This window comes from Myxine glutinosa, chromosome 5 (genome assembly GCF_964187855.1).
Source record: "Myxine glutinosa chromosome 5, kmMyxGlut1.1, whole genome shotgun sequence".
In the NCBI taxonomy this organism is placed as follows: Eukaryota; Metazoa; Chordata; class Myxini; order Myxiniformes; family Myxinidae; genus Myxine; species Myxine glutinosa.
This window is the reverse complement of record NC_136265.1, coordinates 171,679,687-171,700,363: the sequence shown is the minus strand read 5'-3', so window position 1 is coordinate 171,700,363 and position 20,677 is coordinate 171,679,687. Positions and strand designations below refer to the sequence as shown.

Sequence of the window (20,677 nt, the reverse complement as noted above, 5' to 3'; positions counted from 1 at the left end):
GATGAGTTTTGCCGAGAATGAAACATTGTCCATAAGTGCCTTCGCTCATGAAATGCTTGGCAAATAGCACACACAATGCGACAGATATGCAATTGGCAGCCTAAGGGAACACGGCTGCTCCAACATAAATTACCGGAAAATAACGAAGCAGCTTAAACGATGCATTTTCATTTTTCCAGACAAGAACTAGAAGTGAAATGATCAACAATGATGAGATCTTGCTTTGTTTATGAAATGAGTTATCCTTTAAATGCTGCAGCAACTCCCACACTACAGGCCACGACTCACTAGCTCGAGTCCTCTACAAGCTGCAAGAACAACTTTTATTTTAATATATTTTTCTCAGCTGCACGGTTGACCTTAGCCTCAAGTAGTCGGGTCCAAGTTAGTCCGAAGTTGTACCGCAGCTGCCTCCCGTTGGGCCGGCCCCGAAAGGCAAACAGGTGCAAGTGTGAAATCGTATTTGGACCCTGAAAGCATTGGCGTCGGACGCGACATTCATCATACCGAATTTTTTCAGGCAAGGGAGGCCCTTTGGTTTCTTCCAACCAAGCCCCAACCACAGGTTTACTCTACTTACAGCTTCAGTCACCAGGCTTTCTCGGATACCCGAAACTTGGCCGTTAAAAATCCCAGCGCCGGGGCTGTTCTGCAAATGGATCTCGCTTTATGGGAAAAAAGAAAAACAATTTCACTTTTTAATGACAACGGATTTACTGGAGGCAAGTGCATGCCAATGTTGCTGCATAATCATTTATTTAAATTAAATAAACACCAGGGTGGGGATGCGGGCAGTGGGGGAAATGAGAAAAAAGGAGAAGCGATTTTCAGGGCGGGTTTATAGCAAAGCGTGCAGGATCATACTGGTTTGAAAGAAAAATATAGAGAAAAAAACAAAACAATGGACAACCATAATTAACAGCTTGTTTTTTAAATAGCATCCGAGAAATAGAAATGAATAACGACAAATAAAAAATGCAAAATCTCCAAGCTATTGAACAAAGTAGCCCATTAACCTGTTTTAATGTACATGGCAAAAGAAAATAGAAAGTCAAAATAAGAAATATACAAGTGAAACAACCAGACCTCTGTGGCTTGCAATTTTTCGCAACCAAAAGGGACCAATGCTGCCAATTTGGATTAGTGTGTAAAAGCAATCTACATATTACGTATGAAAGAGAAAAAAAAACTCCGACTTATAACCTCCAACCATTCTCCGAACTCTCCTCTGCCCTCCAACCCCCACACCCAAATTAATTCATTTTCCCCTCACTTTAGCACCCCTACTTCCCTTCCTTGCATAATAATAATAACCGAGATGGATCTTTACTGATGCTATAGTCAGTTTTTTTGTAGCAGCTTTAAAAACTGCCATCAATTCTATCGTAACCTTCAAATGGCAATTCGACGGATCCTGCAGTCGCAGGGAATTCCATACTAGTAAAGTGGAATTCTGTCTTTGAAGGCGATTTTAATCCAGCAAATGGAAACCCCATCTCCCCCTCCCCCTAAACAAGAAACAACCCCTAATCACCTCACAATAAATCTGAGAATATAAAAGATCCCTCTGTTTATTTTTTTTATCATCCAAAACATAACTGCATCAGTGTAATCAACATGGACGAAAGGATTGTTGCTATCCCATTGAGTTATGAGGAAAAACAATTAGTGTAAAGTGTTATTATTTATTTAAGCTGTATTGTTTGCAATCCTATAAAAAAAAACTTCCAAGCCGAGATATGTTGTCAAAGTATTCCAAACCTCACATTTTAACAGCTGGGGCTTCCAGATTGATTCAATTTTGTGTGGACATTACTCTTATAAATACAACAACAGGATGGATGGGGATGGGAGTAGCAGGGAGGGCAAACATAATCGCTATTTCAACTCTACAATCCGGACAAGGTAGAACGAATCCCTTGGGGCTACTGTGATCCTATTAGAACCAGGAAGGTTCGAGTTCGAGTTTGCAAACTCGCCATCGTGCTCGAACGTCCGTGTTGTGGGTGTGGGATAAGCCGTTCTATTTATTGATCGTCCACGTCTTCGCCAACGAAGCCGGAATCGCGACCTCTTTTAAAGTAGCCTTTTTTTTGTTCAACCGCAGCACAACAACACTGCGGTCCATTGTTGTACAATCGAAATAAATTATTTACTAAAACAATACACTTAACCTGCTTTATCAATATACAACATTGGAAAACACATGGGTGAGGAACATTGCAGTTCAGCCGCCGTACGTTAACGTAACGACAGGCTATTGGTATTTTTTGTTATTGTCAAGATCTATGTAATCCACTGTCCGAAAATAATATGGGGGGTGGAAGTGAATAGTCCCACAAAACTTTCCCTCGGGGGAAGCAAAGAATAGTATGGCATAATAGAAATAAGGGCAATAAGTCAAAATCTTGCACTGTGGGTGCCGCTGCAAAGTTTCATCTTCACTCCATCTTGGACATTTCAAACTTCGTTGTCATTATTTCCTGTAAGGCGGGAATAAATGAATGAATTATAAAAAGAATGAATGAATTAATAATCAATGAATGAATAAATGAACGAATAAACAAATGAACAAATAAATAAAAACAAGAAGGCAATGCAGAGAAACATTTTGCCCTTCTGTCACGATAACCACAAATGAAAACTGGGAGCGTGCAAAAAAAACCCCCAAGAGATGCGTTTTGGATTCCAGGGAGACATTTTGTTATCATTTATCGAAGCATTTTCATAGCAGGAGCCAATTATGAGGACATGTGATCACCCACCTCGTCGGAATCCAACAGTGCTGGGAATGCCCTGTAAAGGGACAGCAGATTGTGGTTAATTTCCACAAAATTACTCGTCATTAAGACCACTTGATCATCGCACAAAACAAGGTCGATCTTTACAAGATGTCAACCAATGGCAACGTTTGCGATAGTCATTTGAGGCCACAAAAGCTCACATCACGATCAATCTCACACTTTGTTTTTGCTTTTAAACACCTAACGAGCCCTCTCCCAGTCCCGAGGATGAGCGATAGGTCGGTGAGCTCCCTATTTTATAAAAGTCATACAATTATATTTTATAGATATGGCATTCCACCACCTGCCTTTTCCAACTCTGCCCTCCAAAAGTCCCACCTGCTCCCCAGATTACACATGTTCCTCAAGAAACCATCACCTGCTCCCACTCCAAAGGTTGAGGCTAGTTGCTCACCTGCATTCAGCTTCCCCCTTATTCTCCCAATTGTGGAATTGTCTTCATGTCCAATCTCATCCTTTTCACTTCAGTCTTTCAAGCGTACTGCCCACTACCACCTCGTGCACTCACCCATGAGGGTCGATGATCTCTATGCATGCTGATTCTTTCCCATTCTGTTTTTCTCTGGGCCATTGTTACTCATCTGCCTTTCCTCCTTGTGCATGTCCACCCTCCCTCCCATATACACTTTGGTAATTTGTAAACCTGCTGCACTGTCAATCAGCTTCTCCATGAGCCTAGTCCATTGTATAAAAAACATTTCAACTCACACTTCTGCCATAGAGACCGGGATGTTGTCCTCCACCCACTTCAAGTCGTCCTCCTGAAAAGAGCACATTTAAATTCAACGTCCAATCAGAATTCAGAAGGCGTTAAGCTTGTAGAGCAGCAAACTGACACCAACTCCAAAATTATATCATATTTGCATACGTAATAAATAGATGGCCGCTTTAGATACGTAGCACTCAAATTGACAAACTACAATCAAAATGCAAGTGTTTGCCTTACTCATCTCAAACACATGCTTTTTATTCTCAAAGGATAATTCTCGAGAGATAAATCAGTGGCAGCTACCTTTGGAAAAGAAAGTTTGGTATGAAAAACTCACACCAGGTAACATTGCTTTAACCGGTTTAACCTCCTGCTTTTTGAATATTAAAGGAAATATGATGGAGTGAAGGAATGTGCAGAAAAAGGAGATAAAGGAAATGGGAGTTTTTGACTCACTGCTTTGCTGCTGGGCAGCAGCGTTGAACCATTTGCCTCCTGCTTCACACCTCGCATCTTCACACCCTCTGCAAACACGAAGCAACCTTGTGATCAGCTCTCCCAAACATCTCTTGCACTATGTGCAATGTCTTCAACTGCAGAATCCTATTTTCCCATGCATGTGTCTACTTCTATGCACTCCTAAACTTCTGGATGGAGGGAGCCAAAAACTGATGGTTGTACTTAGGGGGTGCACAGTCCTGTTTTTGATAGTAAAAAAAGAAAAATTAATAATATCCCACAAATGCTCGATTGGGTTCAGATCTAGCGACTGTGAAGGCCATGACATATGGATAATGTCGTGTCGCCGGCGATTAAGATCATCGGTGACGAATAGCTGAACTGCTTTAACTCCTGAGGCGGCACCCAATTATGGCGGTTATCGCACGCGCGAGATGGAAGGCTGCGAGGCGTTTACCTGAACAAAAAGACGGGTTTATTCCGAAACCACAAAACATGCAAACACCATGACAAATTCAACCATTAAATAATTTATTGATAATAAATCAGGACGAAATAAAGGTTGAAATAAAAGGACGGACAAAATAAAATAACAGGACAAAATAAAAACTAATTTCTAAGTTTTGAGACGTCTCTACTCAGTCACAAAAAAAACACAGGGGCAATGATGAAATAAAATAAAATGTCTTTTTTAGTGCCAGCACTTAGCTCTGCGTCCCAAATAGGTCCTTCTGCGAGGTTGATGTCCGGGAACCTGGCACAAGATGGCGGCAGCGCCACGCTCAACGGCACCACGAATGTGAGGTGACACGTTGTGTTTTAGGCTCTTCCACCACTTAGGGATGTTCAGCGTGGCCTCCAACCCACCAAAGAAAAGAGCTGCAGTCGACTCTCTCTCCGCTCGCTCTCCTCCAAAGCGCACAAACTCCACGACACCAACCCAACAAAATGGCGAGCGTCTTCTTCCAGCAAAAAGATCACACACTCTCTTTCTTCACTCCTCAGAGGCAATCGTGTCGTTCGGGGCATGGCCCGATGGCCTTCCTCTCCACCCCCATATTCTCCATCTGTCGTGGGCGGGGCTTTCGCCTATCAAGTCCTTTGGAGGGGGACTGACGGAGCTTTGTCCGGGAACCTGCCTTGCTTTTTGTCGGCGACGGTTGTAATTTAAAGGTGTGCAAAATGTAAGGGGAATTTACAGAGGGTAAGCACGCACTGGGGAAAACTAACCTTAATCCCTACACACTAATTAGCACTGCTTCATCCCCCCTCACCCCCCCCCCCCCGGTGTGAAGAACAATTAAACTATCCTTAAGCAACAATTTCCCTACTCACTGTACATCCAGATTTCTCCTACGCGTCCACAGTCCAACAACAACAACATGCATTTTAAGGCCATTTTCCCTGCTAGAGCGGGGGTTAGCCTCCACAGTCCAAGCTATTAATTATACAGTGCTGCCACTCCTATGGTATTCTTTCACCGACCCCCCACAAACGTAACTATATCATCAGTGTCATGCTCATCAAACCGTTGGGCGACCACACAATTCTGTTGATGGTGGAGGGGTGGGAGGGGCCTCGGGGGAAGGGGTCTCCTCTTGCAGCCATGCTCATCATAATTATAGGAAACCAGGGCTGTGCAGCATTTTTTACATGACCTTAAGCATACTGGGATATTATTTGCTGAATTAATACATGGGCCACACCTTTGTGGAAGCCGTTGCTTGGTGTCCACCCTCATTTACCCAGGTGTTTCCATTTTTTGCCCACCATACGTATGAACATATTGTCGTGTCGCCGGTGGCAAATAGCCGAACAGTTTGCTTAAACTCCGAGGCGAATAAGCCGAAAATTGGCGGTACTTCTTTATGGTGCGCGTGGGACAGGACCAAAGTTCTTACCTTTACGGACGGCCGCCATGGGGTTTATTCCTCGAACCCACAAACACAGAAACAAGACAAGGAAAATCCACAATAAAACACTGAAATGCAACAAATAATGGTTTAATGAAAATAAATGCAACACAATTTTAAAAAGGTGAGGTAAAATAAATATCCGCTACATTGAGGGACCCTCCAGCTGACACAAAAACAATCAGGGGAATGATAAAGAAAACAAATGTTTTTAAAGCCGGCGGCCTTATCTGTCTCCAAAGGGGTCTCTTCAGCGAGTTCGCCGAATAACGGCAGCACAGGCGGCCCAAAACCGCTCGCACAGGAACCGCACAAGATGGCGCGAAGCTCCTCTTCACTGCACCATGCAATCCATGCGGCCGGTCCGCTTTCGCTTGTCTCCCTCCAAAACGCAACACGGCTCCACAAAGTTCTCACGATCCACCTGAGACAGGAGCCGCCAAGCCAGAGACAAAGAGTTCCAACAAAAGCTCCGGCGGCTTTCCCTCACGAGCCACAATGCAATTGCCCGCCACCAAAACCAGAACGAGAGAGAGATAGAGAGACAGATTCTTCTTCTTCTACCCTTCTCAATTCTCATTCTCTGCCATCACGCCTACCAATCGCCGAGTTCCATCCTATCACTCCATGGTCGGGCTCGACGAATGACGAAGCTTGGGGCGTGGTCTGCTGGTAACGATAGTTTCCACGCCCCTCGTCCCACTCTGGGGGCGTGGCCTTGTTCCTTAGTCGGTTGGTGGGGCGGGGTTTACTTTCCGATCGTAATGTCCGGGTCTCTGTCGGCATTATGTCGGTTGTCGTGGTTTAACTCAGCCACCCATGCTCTTTGCATGGCTGGCCGAGTGAATGTAAAAACAAAAGGGAAAATCACAGGAGGCAATTACATACTGGGAATTATCCTTAAGCCCTATTTAACTAACACAAAACCAACCTCCGTGGTGACACATAAACACTCCTTTAGCTCAGTTTTTATTTATTTATACTTATGTACATCGAGCTGGGCTTCCTACTCGCACGTGGTCCATGCAAATACGACACAATCCTATCTACACTAGAGTATGTCATCACTTACCTGCACAAATGTAACAATATGTATGTATGCACTATGTATGTATCATCCATTCCACCTAGAAAGCCCAAACTTGCAGGGATTAATGATCGCACCCTGTCGTTGTGCATGTGCATGTTTCGGTTGATTACATAAAGTTTGGGGGAATTTTTTTTTTTTACCCATCTTGGCATTTTTCTTTCTTTGGGGGGGGGGGGGGGGGGGGTAAAGCGAGTGCAATTGGATTTATCTGAGCTATATAACCACAATGTATTGTTATGAATTTGGGTAGAGGAATATCTAGAGCCAGATAGATCTGCATAGGTAGCTCCTCGACTGTCGTGATAGGGAATCTACCTCTAACAAGTTCTATGTTTAGCCCAGATGTCGGTATAAGATGTATCTGTGTCCCCGCCACGAGAGAGGCGGGGCGTGCTAAATAGTGCAGGGATTTTGGGTAAAATTCCTTTGTTTGTCGTCCCATCTGTCGCCAACCCAGTGTCCCTTATGGCAACGCATTCTCATATAGACACGTAGATAGGTCCTTAGTGCACAACAGTAATTAAATTCCCTCCCCTTACAATGACTGACCGGAAAGACAAGCAGGCAGCGGCCGCGTACAACGCCACCATGGGCGACGAGAATCGTGGCAGGCTGGAGCCACGCCTAAGGAACGTGTGATTGGTTGGCGCGGAAGGCGCGAACCTTCAGCCAATCAGCGCGGAAGGTGCCAAACCACGATTTAGGAGGTTGTTCATTGGAGGGAAGAGCGCCGGTGACATGGGAAGGCGGGAGAAGGTTCGAGAGACCACGAAGAATCGAGGCTCTGATTGGGAATGCGCCAGATTGACGTCACACCCCAGGTGACAAAAGGACTCGCTCGACGACATTTTCTCTCTCTCCCCTCGTGCTTGAAGTTCTCTCTCTCTGCGCTGGACCCTTCGTGCTTCTCTCTTGGAGATCTGTTGGTTCTTCTTCCCTGCATGGTCGTTGGCATCTGCCCTGAGTCTTCGTGGTGCTTTTGGTTCGTCGTGGTGCTTAGGGTGGTGCTCGGTGCTCGGAGCGAGGCTCGGTGCTGTGAGCGAACGGGACCTCGTGTGCGACCGACGAGGAGCTTGGAGTGGGGCGTGCCGCTGAGCGGGTCGCTCGGGGCCTGGCGGAGCGCGCGAACGAGGCGGACTGAGGGAGCCGCGTTGGACGACGGACGCACCACTACAGACAGATAAGCTCACACCACAGAACACCACACGACGATTTCTTTATTTCATTCATTCCTGTGTCCTGTTGTTAAGTCTGGTGTGGGGACGTCCCAATTTAGAATGAGGTTTTATCGTCACGTTTCCTTGTTCTCGGGTTCCGAAATAAACCTGTTTATTTTTGTACATTTTACCCTGGATTCCCGTTTGAGTTCATTCCGCATTACAGGTATGCGCTTACCGCTTCTTCCCCTTCATTCTTCCTCCCGTGCTGCCTAGTCAAATCCGTATTTGATCGTCGCCTCCATTAAAGCCGTTCGGCTATCTGCGAGCCCACAGTATTAACCGAGGGATTCGCGCGACAGTATTACACATGCACATAAGTGGTAGGTATGGTTTTGCTTCATGTATGTAACTTGGGTTAATTTTATTTTCGGGAGTGATCAAGGCAACAGCCTGTTGCCCATACACCACCCAAATAAATGGGTGCATCAGAAGAACGTGTAGCACGCTTGGAACAACATCTATACTCTGCTATGGTATTAATAATTATAAAGATAATAATATGATCCCTCTAGCGGCTCCCGTAGGGAGCTGGTGCTTCTAGTAGAAATAAGGAGAGGAGGTATCATGCGAAACTACTTGATCAACTAACTCAAGCCCAACCCGGACCCCCACACCTCCAACCACCTGATTTTCACTCATAACAATCGACCTAATTCAAGATGGAGTTGTGATATGGTAATTGGCAGCGATAAAACATATCTGCTCACCAAACGCTTCATTTATCATTGGCTCTTCTTCCTCATCATCTTCTTCATCCAACAACGGAGTGAAGGCGTACCTTTAAATGATAGGAATACAAAAAAAAACCAAAAAAAAAACACATATGGCTCAACCACATCTACCTTCACATTCCACCATTAATATGCACTCTAATCCAATATTCCCATACCTTTGGTTGTTCACTGAAGGTCTCCACAACACCATGATAACAACAAGAATCACAGAAAAGAGTAACCTCCAGAAAGCCTCCTCAAGCCAGATTTCTTGCCAGTCCTGTCACAGCCAATGCAGATACATAAATGGCAACAATAGTTTAGTGAACACAGCTCAATAACTGCCAACCATCATACCGGGTCACAGTAAAACCAGTGACATGATTACATTTGTTGCTTTATCAGTGATGATGCCAAAAACCACAGCAGAAAAGGTAACAGTCGTAGCTCAAAAACGTCAAAACCCAGGGAATTGTGGGAGGGAGGGCGGGAGGGGGAGGGGACAAATAATACAATAAGTGGTTTAGGAGAGGTGGCAGTTAATCATGAAGAGAGCAACACTCGACATTGCACAAGAGTACTTACCGACTGGCATTTGGCAAACCGAAACTTCCTGGTTGACCAAATAGTGAAGATAATTGAAGCTGGAATAGTAGAAGAAAGAACAAACTGTTAACACTTTTGTTTTTCTTTAAAAGAAAAAGTGTTCACAAGTGGAATATTAAAGAGCAAAATGATGTTGGAAGTTCTAACATGAGAAACGAAAATCGAATGATCATCTAGTTGGGATACTGCTTTCAATTCTCCACATTACTTTGCAGTAGGAAATGTTTTGCTCAAATATTTCCGAATATATATATATATATATATATATATATATATATATATATATATATATCTATATTTAATATATATATCTATATTTAACTCAGCTGTGCAACTTCTTCGTTTGTATGCAGCACATGGCTGTGGGGTAGCATCATTGCCTGAAGGCGTGGCTGTGCCGTTGATGCAGTGCCCTCTGCTGGTTAGGGCAGGAATTTGGAATTTGTTCAGGGTGCCGGCGATAGCTCGGCTCGCTTCATAAAGGACACCATGGGATCTTTACTGCTGCTGAACAAAACTGCTGTTTTGGTGCACTTCCGGCAGTGCACCACCCAATGGATAGGGACCCACAACTGGCCATCTTGTCTGAATTTAGGTGACGAATGTCAAATATCCCACAATATTTTGAAAAGAGCAGGCTATTGTTTGGGACTAGCTGGAGAGAAGTAGGACTACCTGCAGTAGTTTAATAGAACGTGGGTAAGGCGCGAGCGCGATAGGTTAAATGGACTTAATATGACACCTTGTGCGTGACTTACCGAGGACACAAAATACAAGTGTGTTGGTGAAATGGCGGTACAAGGAGAGTTTCACCACATTCCTGCGCAATGTGAGCGTCTTCATGGTTTGGTAGAGGCTCATGAAAATGTGTTGCTAGTCAAGGACTTTACGATCAACAGTGCCTCCTCTCATCCTCAAAAGCTACTCGCTGCCACCTCAAAATACATGCAAACCACCATAGTCATTTTGGCAATCCTCCCCCCACAACCCCACCCTGCCCCACACCCTCCCAAATATATGCATTTCCCAACTCCATGTACATTCTAAAGATGGACCAATCCGATTGAGTCGTACTGTTTACATGTCAAGACAAAATCAACGATTTGAGCTGTCAATCAAAAGTGCCACTCCACACATCACTGGCATACGGAAGTAAAAGGGAGGAGGGGAGGGTGAGGAATCAGACTTTCTTTTTTAAAGGGAAAGTAAAGTAAAAAGTTTGAGATGAGAACAAGCGAAGGAAGCTATAGCACTGCGATATTTTCACAAGCAACAGGGTGGAATTTGGATGGAGGATATCCACCAGCAGAACATGATGTCCAGAACGGCCAGAGGAATGGTGGCCAAAAGGTCTGCTTCTTGCCGGTTGCTCTGGGCACAACAGGGAATTGCACGGAGCCACCATGTTAAAGAGAGCACCGCCCGGCTTCGCTCACCTTGCCTTCAGGCACTTAAAAGAAAACATTTACACCTTTCCCTTACAAGGACCATGCGTCAAAACAAAAAAGGCAGGCTTCCTTCCCAACACGTAAATGGAGTCGTCTTTCCGGCTCCAAGAATCAAGCGAGATTTAGAGTTGGAAGGTTCAAGGGATGAAGAGGATTCTTATGAAGCGATATGTTTAACGCACCAATCAAAGCAAGATGGCGAAAGAATGACAAAAGACAGTTCAATATTTTCTCCAGATATTGCCATCAAGTGAGGGTCAACCTCATCCTAATGCACACCGACGGCCATAATCGAAAATAATTCCCCCAATGAATCATTGCTAAGGCGGCAGGGTGGCCAAAAGCAAACATTCCTTGCCTACATACCACCACTGGCATGTTTACAACTGGAAACTGGAGACTGGAGACCGCCCACCACACTCCGCATACTGTGAGGGGAGCACAACTCTGTACTCGGTAAACTACATGCCGCAAGCTGTTTGAGTGTCATGCTCGTCAAAAGGTTCGACAGGTGATCTGCAATCAATGAGTCAAGTCGCCTTGTCCCGTGCAGTTATAAAGCGGTTCAATGGTCAAAAAAGCGGAAACCACCCAACACCAAAGATCCGGGGGAAGGGAGAGTGGGGGCAAATTCGCAGAAACAATCTCGAGGAATTTAAGCGGCAGCCCTCCTCACACTTGAGCCTATTCCAGTCCACTGTAGACCAAAGGCCTCCCTCAATTTGTGTGGTGGGGTGTTTGATGTGCTTGCTATGCCTGGCAAGTGTGGGTTTGGGGAGAGTGTGAGCTGCCATAGGGATCAAAACCCCACCAGCCAAGTAGAGAAAGGAACAAATCTTAACCACTCGAACAGCCAGCTCAGCCATTTAAGGCAAATCGTGAACATCAGAACACTCGAGTTTGGTGGTCTTGATCTCAACTTGACAAAAAAAACCAAAAAAAAACCGACATCTCATTATATACATCAACAATAACCTTTTGACGACGATATCATTGCGCCGACACACAAGCTCCTTTGGCGAGTGGAGTGGAAGAGAAAATTTGAAGTCATAGGCCGTGCAGCCACAGATAGGATAAAGAAATGCAAAACCATTGATGCTTCCAATGCACAAAGAACAAAGCGATAAATATGTCAAAAGGTCTTGAAGAGGCAAATACACCCCCCCCTCACCCCCCCCCCCCCTTTTAGTGCAGGCAAAGCAAAGCGTTTCACAAAAACGTCATTCCCGACAAAATGACTCGAACATTTCAAAAATGACTCGAACATTTCAAAAATGAGTTGCACATTTCAAAAATGAGTCGCACATTTCAAAAATGAGTCGCACATTTCGCCGACAATTCACACAGTAAAAGGATATCCACCAGATAATGCAGGAATCGATGAACGCAAGAATGATGCCAGAGTACAAAATATCGATGTTGTTGGGATTCTGGAAGGAGACATGGTGCGGATTACAAGGCCTGGAACATCCTTTTGTAAGTATTGGACGATTCATCCGCTTGGAGCAAAAGCAGTTAGTCCATCAAGTCGTCGATGTCGTACCACAACCACAACCACCCGGTTCTCTCAAAACTACCATCCATATGACTATCCAGTTCTTTTACCCATCTCCTCATAGCCGATACCTCCCCCGGCTTGCTAAACTACTCCCATACGTCTTGCTACACCATCTTCTAGACTCCGTCAATTCTGGTGCAAACTCACCACTGAAACACGCTGAACGCCCTCTACAGCCGAGAAGATCATGTAGAGCAGACCAACTCCCACCACCTTGTACATGGTGTTTCCAAGCCGAGGCCTGAGGGTTGAGAAAATAATCTTGCAGCACGCAACCCATGGAAGTTTATATAATTGAGTGGTCGAAGGACTTGCCATTAAAAAGGTGTTGGATGTGGGTTGGGGGGCAGGGAGGCATGGTGAGGTGAGGGTGGATGGAGAGGGAGGAAAAGGGAGGCATGGTGAGGTGAGGGAGAGGGAGGAAAAAGGGAGGCATGGTGAGGTGAGGGTGGATGGAGAGGGAGGAAAAGGGAGGCATGGTGAGGTGAGGGTGGATGGAGAGGGAGGAAAAGGGAGGCATGGTGAGGTGAGGGTGGATGGAGAGGGAGGAAAAGGGAGGCATGGTGAGGTGAGGGTGGATGGAGAGGGAGGAAAAGGGAGGCATGGTGAGGTGAGGGTGGATGGAGAGGGAGGAAAAGGGAGGCATGGTGAGGTGAGGGTGGGGGCAGAGGTTGTTCAACTCCAGTAATGATCGTTAGGTTTTCTTCAGGGAACATTTTGTACACTGGAATACTGTGCAAAATGATGTAAATCTGGAACTTTTTTTAACAAGCACTCCTAAACTGCATTCACATGGTCTCGCTACTGCTGCCCTCTCTCAGTCACCCCAAGTCACACGCATTCCTCAAGAAACCCTCACCTGCCCATACTCGAAAGCTCCATGCTGATTACCCACCTGCATTCATTCGTCCCCTTATTCTCCCGATTGTGGAATGGTCTCTGTGCCAATTGTCTCCTCCTCCTCACTTCAATCCTTCCAATGAGGTACCCATCACTATCTCAGATGATTCTTTCCCATTCTGTTTCTCTCCAGGCCATTTTCAAACATAGTCGATGCTTGTAGAAGAACTAAGATAGAGGGGGACTTGGACAAACAATGGGTGTGGTGAGAAATGGGGGGCAGGAGAGGATAAATAACCACCTTTAGAGGCCATTTTTCCCCGCAAGCGGGGGTTGGCCTTTTTCGGGGACCGTGGTTGTTGTTGTTTTTTGGTCCCCTTTTTGAAGCAATGTTTTACGGCCGGATGCCCTTCCTGACGCCAACCCTTTTTGTCGCCTTTTTACGACAAACAGGGAATTACCAGTGAACTGGTACTCAATTTGCCGACCTCGGAAGGATGACAGGCTGAGTCAACCCCCTGGCGTTAATTCAGCGATTGACTGGGATTCGAACCCAGGATCCTAGGATCCTAAGCCCTCACCCTAGCTGCTTGCCCAACACCAGGATGCATTGGAAATTTAAAAGGAGTAGGGATTGGGGTGGGGGGAGGTGGGGGAGGAGGTTAATGAGGATAGAAAGGATCTTGGTTTTGGATTGGGGATGGTCTGAGATCGGCATCGGTGTTCAGCATCGGTGTTCAGCATCGGGCAGCGAGTTTGGTCCCAGGCTTACGCTAACCTATGAGGAGCGGCTGAAGGGGAGGAGTTTTTAAATGAGAAAGGAGGCGGTTACGAGGAGATCTGATAGAGATGTTTAAGATAATGAAGGAAAAGAGTATATATATATATAAAATCTCCCCCCCCCCCCCCCCCCACCCCCAAAAAGTGGAATTTAAAAAGTAACGTGTGTGCATGAAACACCCCATTGAGGCCTGTGCTCGCCCCACTGTGGCCATCCACTCTCCTCCACATCACCGCCCCCTCTCCAAGCCCCAGTGGAATAAAGTCGATAAACTGTTGCAATGAATTGATATGGTGTAGATCTAGAACGGCGTGGTGGGCCAAATTAACTATCGCATCAAACAATTCTCAATTTTTGAAATTAATTTTGTTTGAATATAAAGCAAAACCTTTGAGACACAAACGAAAGACGTCAAACGATGACAGAGCAAACAGCTGATGCTACTCACTTTACAATACCGTATCCCAAGCTGACAATGATGACCAACAACCGAGCCAGGGTCCTCTTGACGGCAGAGACAAGCTCCGCAAACACGACTGCCCCGTGCACTGGAAGTACGAGGAACGTTTAAGCAACAGAGACAGAACCTCGGCCCAGCAATTAGAAGAACAAACTGCTATCCTCACATATTAAACATCAAAATTGTGATCAACTATCTAAATTCATACATGTTGTCTTTGTGCAGATAAAGTAAGTCATAATTTCTAGACACAAGACAATGCAAAGCCGGACTCGTATATACATCGATTGGCAGAACCGTAGTTAACTTCATAATGTGGTGGCAAAGATCCAAAAAAATATATATATATGTTTTTTAGAAGTCTGGAAAAATACTCTCAAGCGTGGAAAACCAAGTTGTTCTGAGGTCGTACTACTGAGTCTGTCGTGATTTGGCACACGTATGTTAGTCTATGTGCCTGAAGATCGAAGGAAGGTGTGTCGATGGCTCCTCACACGGAGGGATTCCAAAAAAGGTCCAAAGTGACAACCCTATCAGCTCCCAACCAATGACATTGTACAGAGGGGCGAAAATAAATTTCTCGCAAAATATTTCGAATTACAAAAACAAGTTGAAGGTTTATTTTACCTCCACCACTTAAGGTGGATGGACGTTCACACCTGTTTGTTTCAAAAATATCTAAAAAAAAAAAAAGGTTATGGATTTCGGACAAAACTCAGTGGACAGGTTGGGTGCGTGACAAGGATGGATTGAGTTGACGTTGGTGTAGATCTGGATCCGGATACGAGAATTTAATTTGATTTCGATAAAGTATCTATTATTTTGTATGCAGGTTGCGGCTGCTGGTTGCATCATTGCTGGAAGCGCGGCTGTGCCACCGATGCAGTGCTCGTTTTGCCGACCTCGGAAGGATGCCAGGCTGAGTCAACCCACCTGATGTTATTTCAATGGCACGACAGGTTCTCGATCTCAAGACCCTGAGATCTTAAGGCCATAACTGTTAAGCCAACACCAGGCCTATTTTTGATGACATGATTCTTCACCATTGGGTGATCGGGCCACAAACAATATATAGCACAATATTTGAAAAAGTTGTGGATGCGTTATGACAAAACTAGGTGGACGAGTTGGTTAGGTGACGAGGACAAGCAGATACGATTTTGGTTCAGGTCTGAATCCAGATCCGGCCTATCAGTGGGATGCAAAATGTAAACTGTTCAGCCTGGTGGAAGTTTGTGCTCCAAGTGCTGTTCTAGTTTTCATCGTTTTCAAAATGCCTTGTCTATACCAAATGTTTATTCTACTGTGCTGGCGTGTCCTGTCCACATCAGAGCAGAGCCGTGCCAGAGCACTCAGTCATGGGCATGGTACGAGGCCTGGCACAGGAGGATGAGCGGTTTTAACGAAGTCAGCTGATGCTGATGATAAAACGCATTTTCTCAAGACCTGCCAGCATCTTCTCTCCTTTTTACCACATCATTTTCAATACGACCTCAAAGATATTTGAAGCAATCTTCTATTTCTCAGCATCAAGGATCGCATAAAGAATGAACAAAACTGTCATCATTCCGACAAAAAAAGCAGTTAAAGGCTGCGATAAACCCAAAAGAAACCAATGTGTATGACGTCACACATTTACTATGTCATATTGGACACCTGCTCAGTTCAGTATCATATTCATTAGGATTTCAAGTTCAACTGGTATGGTGTCGCATTGCTTCAGCACAGGGTACAGTAATAGAACCAAACAACTGCACCCATTATGCCATCTCATTTCCGCCAGAAACAAAAGAAAGAAAGAGAGCAGAAAGACAGTCGCATATAACAGACATGTGGACCGGCGGGTTTTTGATGCAAAGTAATATAAAACACCTACCGGAAAGACCGGTCATGTTAATGCTGTGGAACTCTGCATAAAACACGGCCTTCTCCACCATGCCTAGTAGGATGACTGCACCGATCCAGAACTGTATGCGCAAGAGGTCTCTCCAGTAACGTGCGAGGCAGACTAGCCAGACGACACCCAAGAGCACATACAAGATGCACAACACCATGTAGAACTATGAGACACGGCAAAACACAGGAAATAATTAGTTCCGTGTGGTTTGGAACTGTCAAAATACAGAAATAACAACGGTTGGAACTTTTAAACCAGAAACTAATGCTCGCTCTATTGCTACCACTCACCGTCATGAGAGGCCACTCAGCTGCTGAAATGTATCCCACCACCTTGTTTTTCAGTTGCACCTCCACTGCATGATGTAAATACACACAGTCCATTCGGTTTTGTCATCAACCGTTTCCATAACTAAAAAACCCTAACGAAGCACCGCCACAGGGGTTAAGGAATGATCCATAAAACGAATAATATGCGGAAAAAATAGACTTGAAATAATCAAAAATTACACTAATTATGGAGGTTAAAATTCATGGTAAATCCAATACCAGAAATGTGTTGAGAATAGTTTACTCTCATTCTGATATGAATGCTTGGGTTACATTTGTAGGGGGGGGGGGGGGGGGGAGAAACACCAACTGAAGGTGTTTATAAAGTCTGCAAACTGTTTATAGATAAACAAGGCAATCCAGAGAGGGGTTAAAATGCTGACCATGCAGTTTCCAGTCGCTCGTGGGATTGTCGTGCGATGAAATCTCAACAAAAAGCAGAAAGGGCCCGTCACGCCATGTCCGAGTCACAAGGTTCTTGTTGTGGATGTCAATGTGGGGAGGAGAACAAATTGACAACACAACCAAAAATCCTCACTAAGCCGTGCAGGAAACAGACTATGGCAATGCAATGTGGACGACAGGCTCCTCGTGCTCAATTATGAAATAAGAAACCAGTTTGCAATTCAAAATCTCGACAACAACCACATCAGAAAACCAACTCTACTCCCTACTTCACCCTTTCAAATCTCCCAACCCTCTATCGCCTACAACTGTAGATCCATGCAGTCTCCCGTTTCACGCATGTCCTACATGACAGGACTCTCGACCCAGGTTTCTGCAATCCCAATCTATCACAAAATGACGAGTGAAGCAGCTCCACTCAGCTCCAGAGTGAAAAGTTACAGCAGAAATTGAACACACCTTAATTGGAGCATCTTGAGAAGGTTTTGCCTTCTGTTCCACCCCTTTATCCTTCTCTGGTTGTTTGTCCTTGTTTTGAGGAATATCTTTCTTCGGCTAAGAAACAAAATCATATAGCATATTTGAGAGAGCTTGAATTGCTGCACAACTGTCGATCAAATTGCACAGAGGGTGTCGCATTTAAACGATGCAAGAAATAACAGTGCAAACGTTTTACCTCTGCTCGCTTCGTTTTCATTGTCCCATTGGACGATTTTTCCTAGAAAAAAAATTACAGGCAAATCAAGTTATATATATATATATTGTTGTGGTTTTGAGAACCCACACTTGTAAATATAACATCATTAAAGGTTAAAGGTAGCACCCCATAGGTAGGCCACAAGCAACACGTAGGTCACCTTAGGACGTCAGTTATTTCATAGTCTGTGTTTAGATAAGGCCATTCCCAATAGTTGCATCTGCGTTGCGTCAAACAAATAAGAGTAGGCCCTTTTGTTCATTTTGCAGCCTCCCTCCAAGCGACGCCATTAAGCGCTCTCCAGTCTGTGCCCCATCGGCCCTCCCAATTTGGTACGCTCCTTTGCCAGCAGCCTTCGCTGCCCTTGGGCTCGCTCAACCCAGCCAAAAGCCACGAGGTGAGGCCCGAAAAGGGGGCGGAGCGCCAGGATGGAGGTGCGGCCACGTCAACCAGCCATCAGGGCGGAGCCGGTAAGCCAACACCAGCCAACCAGGGCTGAGGTGAGGTCGCCTGACCGGGCGTGGTTTGGGCTTCGAGAGCGTTTGCTGGCTTGGTTTATAAAAGCGCGCACGCACAGCCCTTCGACAGGACTCGCTGGGGAAGGTTGAGAGGACTCGAGAGTATATGCGCTTTACCAAGAGGGGACTGCTGCGATTACGAAGGAATTGCGCTTTACAAGAGGGCTGACTGGGCGAGCGCGTTGTGCAAAAGAACTGGTACGAGAGTTGAGCACGGGAAGGAGAGACGCGCTGTGGCAACCAGCTTTACAACGGGCGAGCGCGCGGCACGCATTGCCGAGAACTGCAGCGTGCCGAAGGACATTGGGGAAGGGGCGCTTGGAGCGGGTAATACCGGTAGCGCGTGTCAAAGCGCCGGTACGCAATAGCCCAGCTTACCTTCCCCCGTCATTATAATTGTCCGCTCGCGCTACACTACGTGGAGAGCTGCCTGCTGGGTTTCGTCTGCTGGTACGGGTTGAGGACCGGTGCCGGACCGGAGCCTGGACGCCATCGCCGGACCTTCCACCCTACCCTCTACATCCCCGCGTAAGTCTGAAGTCCGAGACCGAATCTGAGAGCGATCGGGCCCGTGTCCAGGGAATAGAATAAGACTGTTTAAGACTGCCCTGTGTACTTTTCCTTCCTGTTTCTTTCTTGTACATTCTTTCTTTTCCTCTTCTTTGTACATTGTAAATAAATTGCCTTGTTCTTTCTGGTTTCTCCTTAATCCGATCGTCCTAGTCTTTTCTTCATTGGGTAAACGCAGCACGATTCGGAACCGCTATAATCGGGTCTAGTCACTTGTTAACAGCTCGGATCGCGGATCGCTATCCGCTTGGCGTTTCCATGAATATCCGTGATTCGGGCGGGAGTTATTCCCTCGTTTCCGGTCAGCGTTAGTACTTAGGTAGTAGCGAATCCCGAGGCCTAAAAACCCTACCTAACGCTGCCCGGGAAGGACGTTATAACTTCCAGGATCACGTCGGCCAGATAGAGGACAAGGGGATTAACCTCCTCTTGATAAGGGGAGAGCCGACGTTTCTGAGATCTGCAACAATATATATATATATATATAAAAAAAAAATAAAAAAAAAAATATATATATATATATTGTTACGGACCGCGGATAAGATGTTGGTTTGCCGAGCGGATGGAACCGCGGCCCTAACAGTCACCCCGACTAACCCGATTCCCGAACGTTGGCCGAATCGCGCCACAGGTATTCAATAGGGAAAAGACAAAGGCGACACGGATGTGAAGAAGAAGAAGACAAAAAGGTTTGAAATGCTACTAAATTTATTCCTACTATTTACACGATCAAAGTAACCAAGGAGAAGGAAGGATAATAAAATAATTTACAGAAGAGGCAAGGCGACACAGCGAAACTTAGCTTAACTATACAGGCTTAATTATTACCCAGGGACAGAACAAACAAAGACAGACTCACGCGGGGAATGATGACAGGAATGGCAGGAGGTGGATGGCTGGAGGGAGAGGAAGGTCCACTGGAACTGGGTCACGGTCGGGCCGGGAGCGGCAGCTCCGTTCCTCCGCGGCCACGGTCGGCACCGCCGTCAACGCCCAAGCTGCGGTCGTGCGAGCTGCCGCGGGACGAGCTCCGCCGGTCGAGTTAAAGCTGCCTGGTGGAGCCAACGCTGCTTGGTGGAGTTTAAAGCTGCTGGTACTGCTCGTGGTACTCCTCTTGCTTGCTCTCAGGACTCTCTCTCAATGCTTGCTCTCAGAACTCCTTCTCCCTCCTCTCTGCTTTGCGCTTTGCGCTGCTTGTGTACTGCCAACTCTCTGACGCATCTCTCTTTGCACGTCTCTCATCAAAGGCTTCCGCGCGCGCTCTTTATGGCGCCTCAGGCGATCAAGCCGCTGGTGTCCAGGACACGCCCATCGGTGAGCTCACCTCGGCCCTGGTTGGTCGCGCGACCTCCCTACCTCACCCTTAGAGGAGGCGTTGGCAAGGCCACGCCTTGTTCCCGGCGCTGGGCCGACTCCTCCCACCTTCGGCTCCGAGATCACCTCGTGGCTAATTGAGTCTTGGGGTGAAATCAACAACCCACAGCTGTAGCAAACCTGACAAACTGCCCAGTGCAGTTGGCAATTGAGGCTTGGAGGGGATGTAGTTGGCAATTGACTATAAGGGAATGTGAACGGAATCTACTCTTATTTCACCTGGTGCAATGGAGTGTCATCTTAATGGAAGACAAGGCCTTACCCTAATACACATAATAAGGAAATA

General features: G+C 45.9%; 1 protein-coding gene across 2 annotated transcripts in view; it reads right to left on the bottom strand.

The window, feature by feature from the left end:
* Positions 1-695: 695 nt before the first annotated feature.
* LOC137426737 (transmembrane protein 87A) overlaps positions 696-20,677 on the bottom strand; it is a 55,079-nt gene continuing 35,097 nt past the window's right edge. Inside the window, exons 6-21 of one of the 2 annotated variants that reach the window (XM_078779074.1) lie at positions 17,909-17,950; positions 17,692-17,787; positions 17,211-17,304; positions 16,789-16,853; positions 16,478-16,661; positions 14,590-14,689; positions 12,668-12,761; positions 12,321-12,392; positions 10,273-10,381; positions 9,494-9,552; positions 9,085-9,188; positions 8,903-8,973; positions 3,970-4,037; positions 3,513-3,565; positions 2,766-2,796; positions 696-2,483 (exon numbers count right to left, since the gene is read on the bottom strand). In XM_078779074.1, the coding sequence (XP_078635200.1) occupies positions 2,442-2,483; positions 2,766-2,796; positions 3,513-3,565; positions 3,970-4,037; positions 8,903-8,973; positions 9,085-9,188; positions 9,494-9,552; positions 10,273-10,381; positions 12,321-12,392; positions 12,668-12,761; positions 14,590-14,689; positions 16,478-16,661; positions 16,789-16,853; positions 17,211-17,304; positions 17,692-17,787; positions 17,909-17,950 (1,284 nt within the window). In that variant the 3' untranslated portion in view covers positions 696-2,441. Of the gene's footprint in view, positions 2,484-2,765; positions 2,797-3,512; positions 3,566-3,969; positions 4,038-5,960; positions 6,310-8,902; positions 8,974-9,084; positions 9,189-9,493; positions 9,553-10,272; positions 10,382-12,320; positions 12,393-12,667; positions 12,762-14,589; positions 14,690-16,477; positions 16,662-16,788; positions 16,854-17,210; positions 17,305-17,691; positions 17,788-17,908; positions 17,951-20,677 lie in introns of those variants that run through there. The other variant, XM_078779075.1, reaches the window with a different exon arrangement.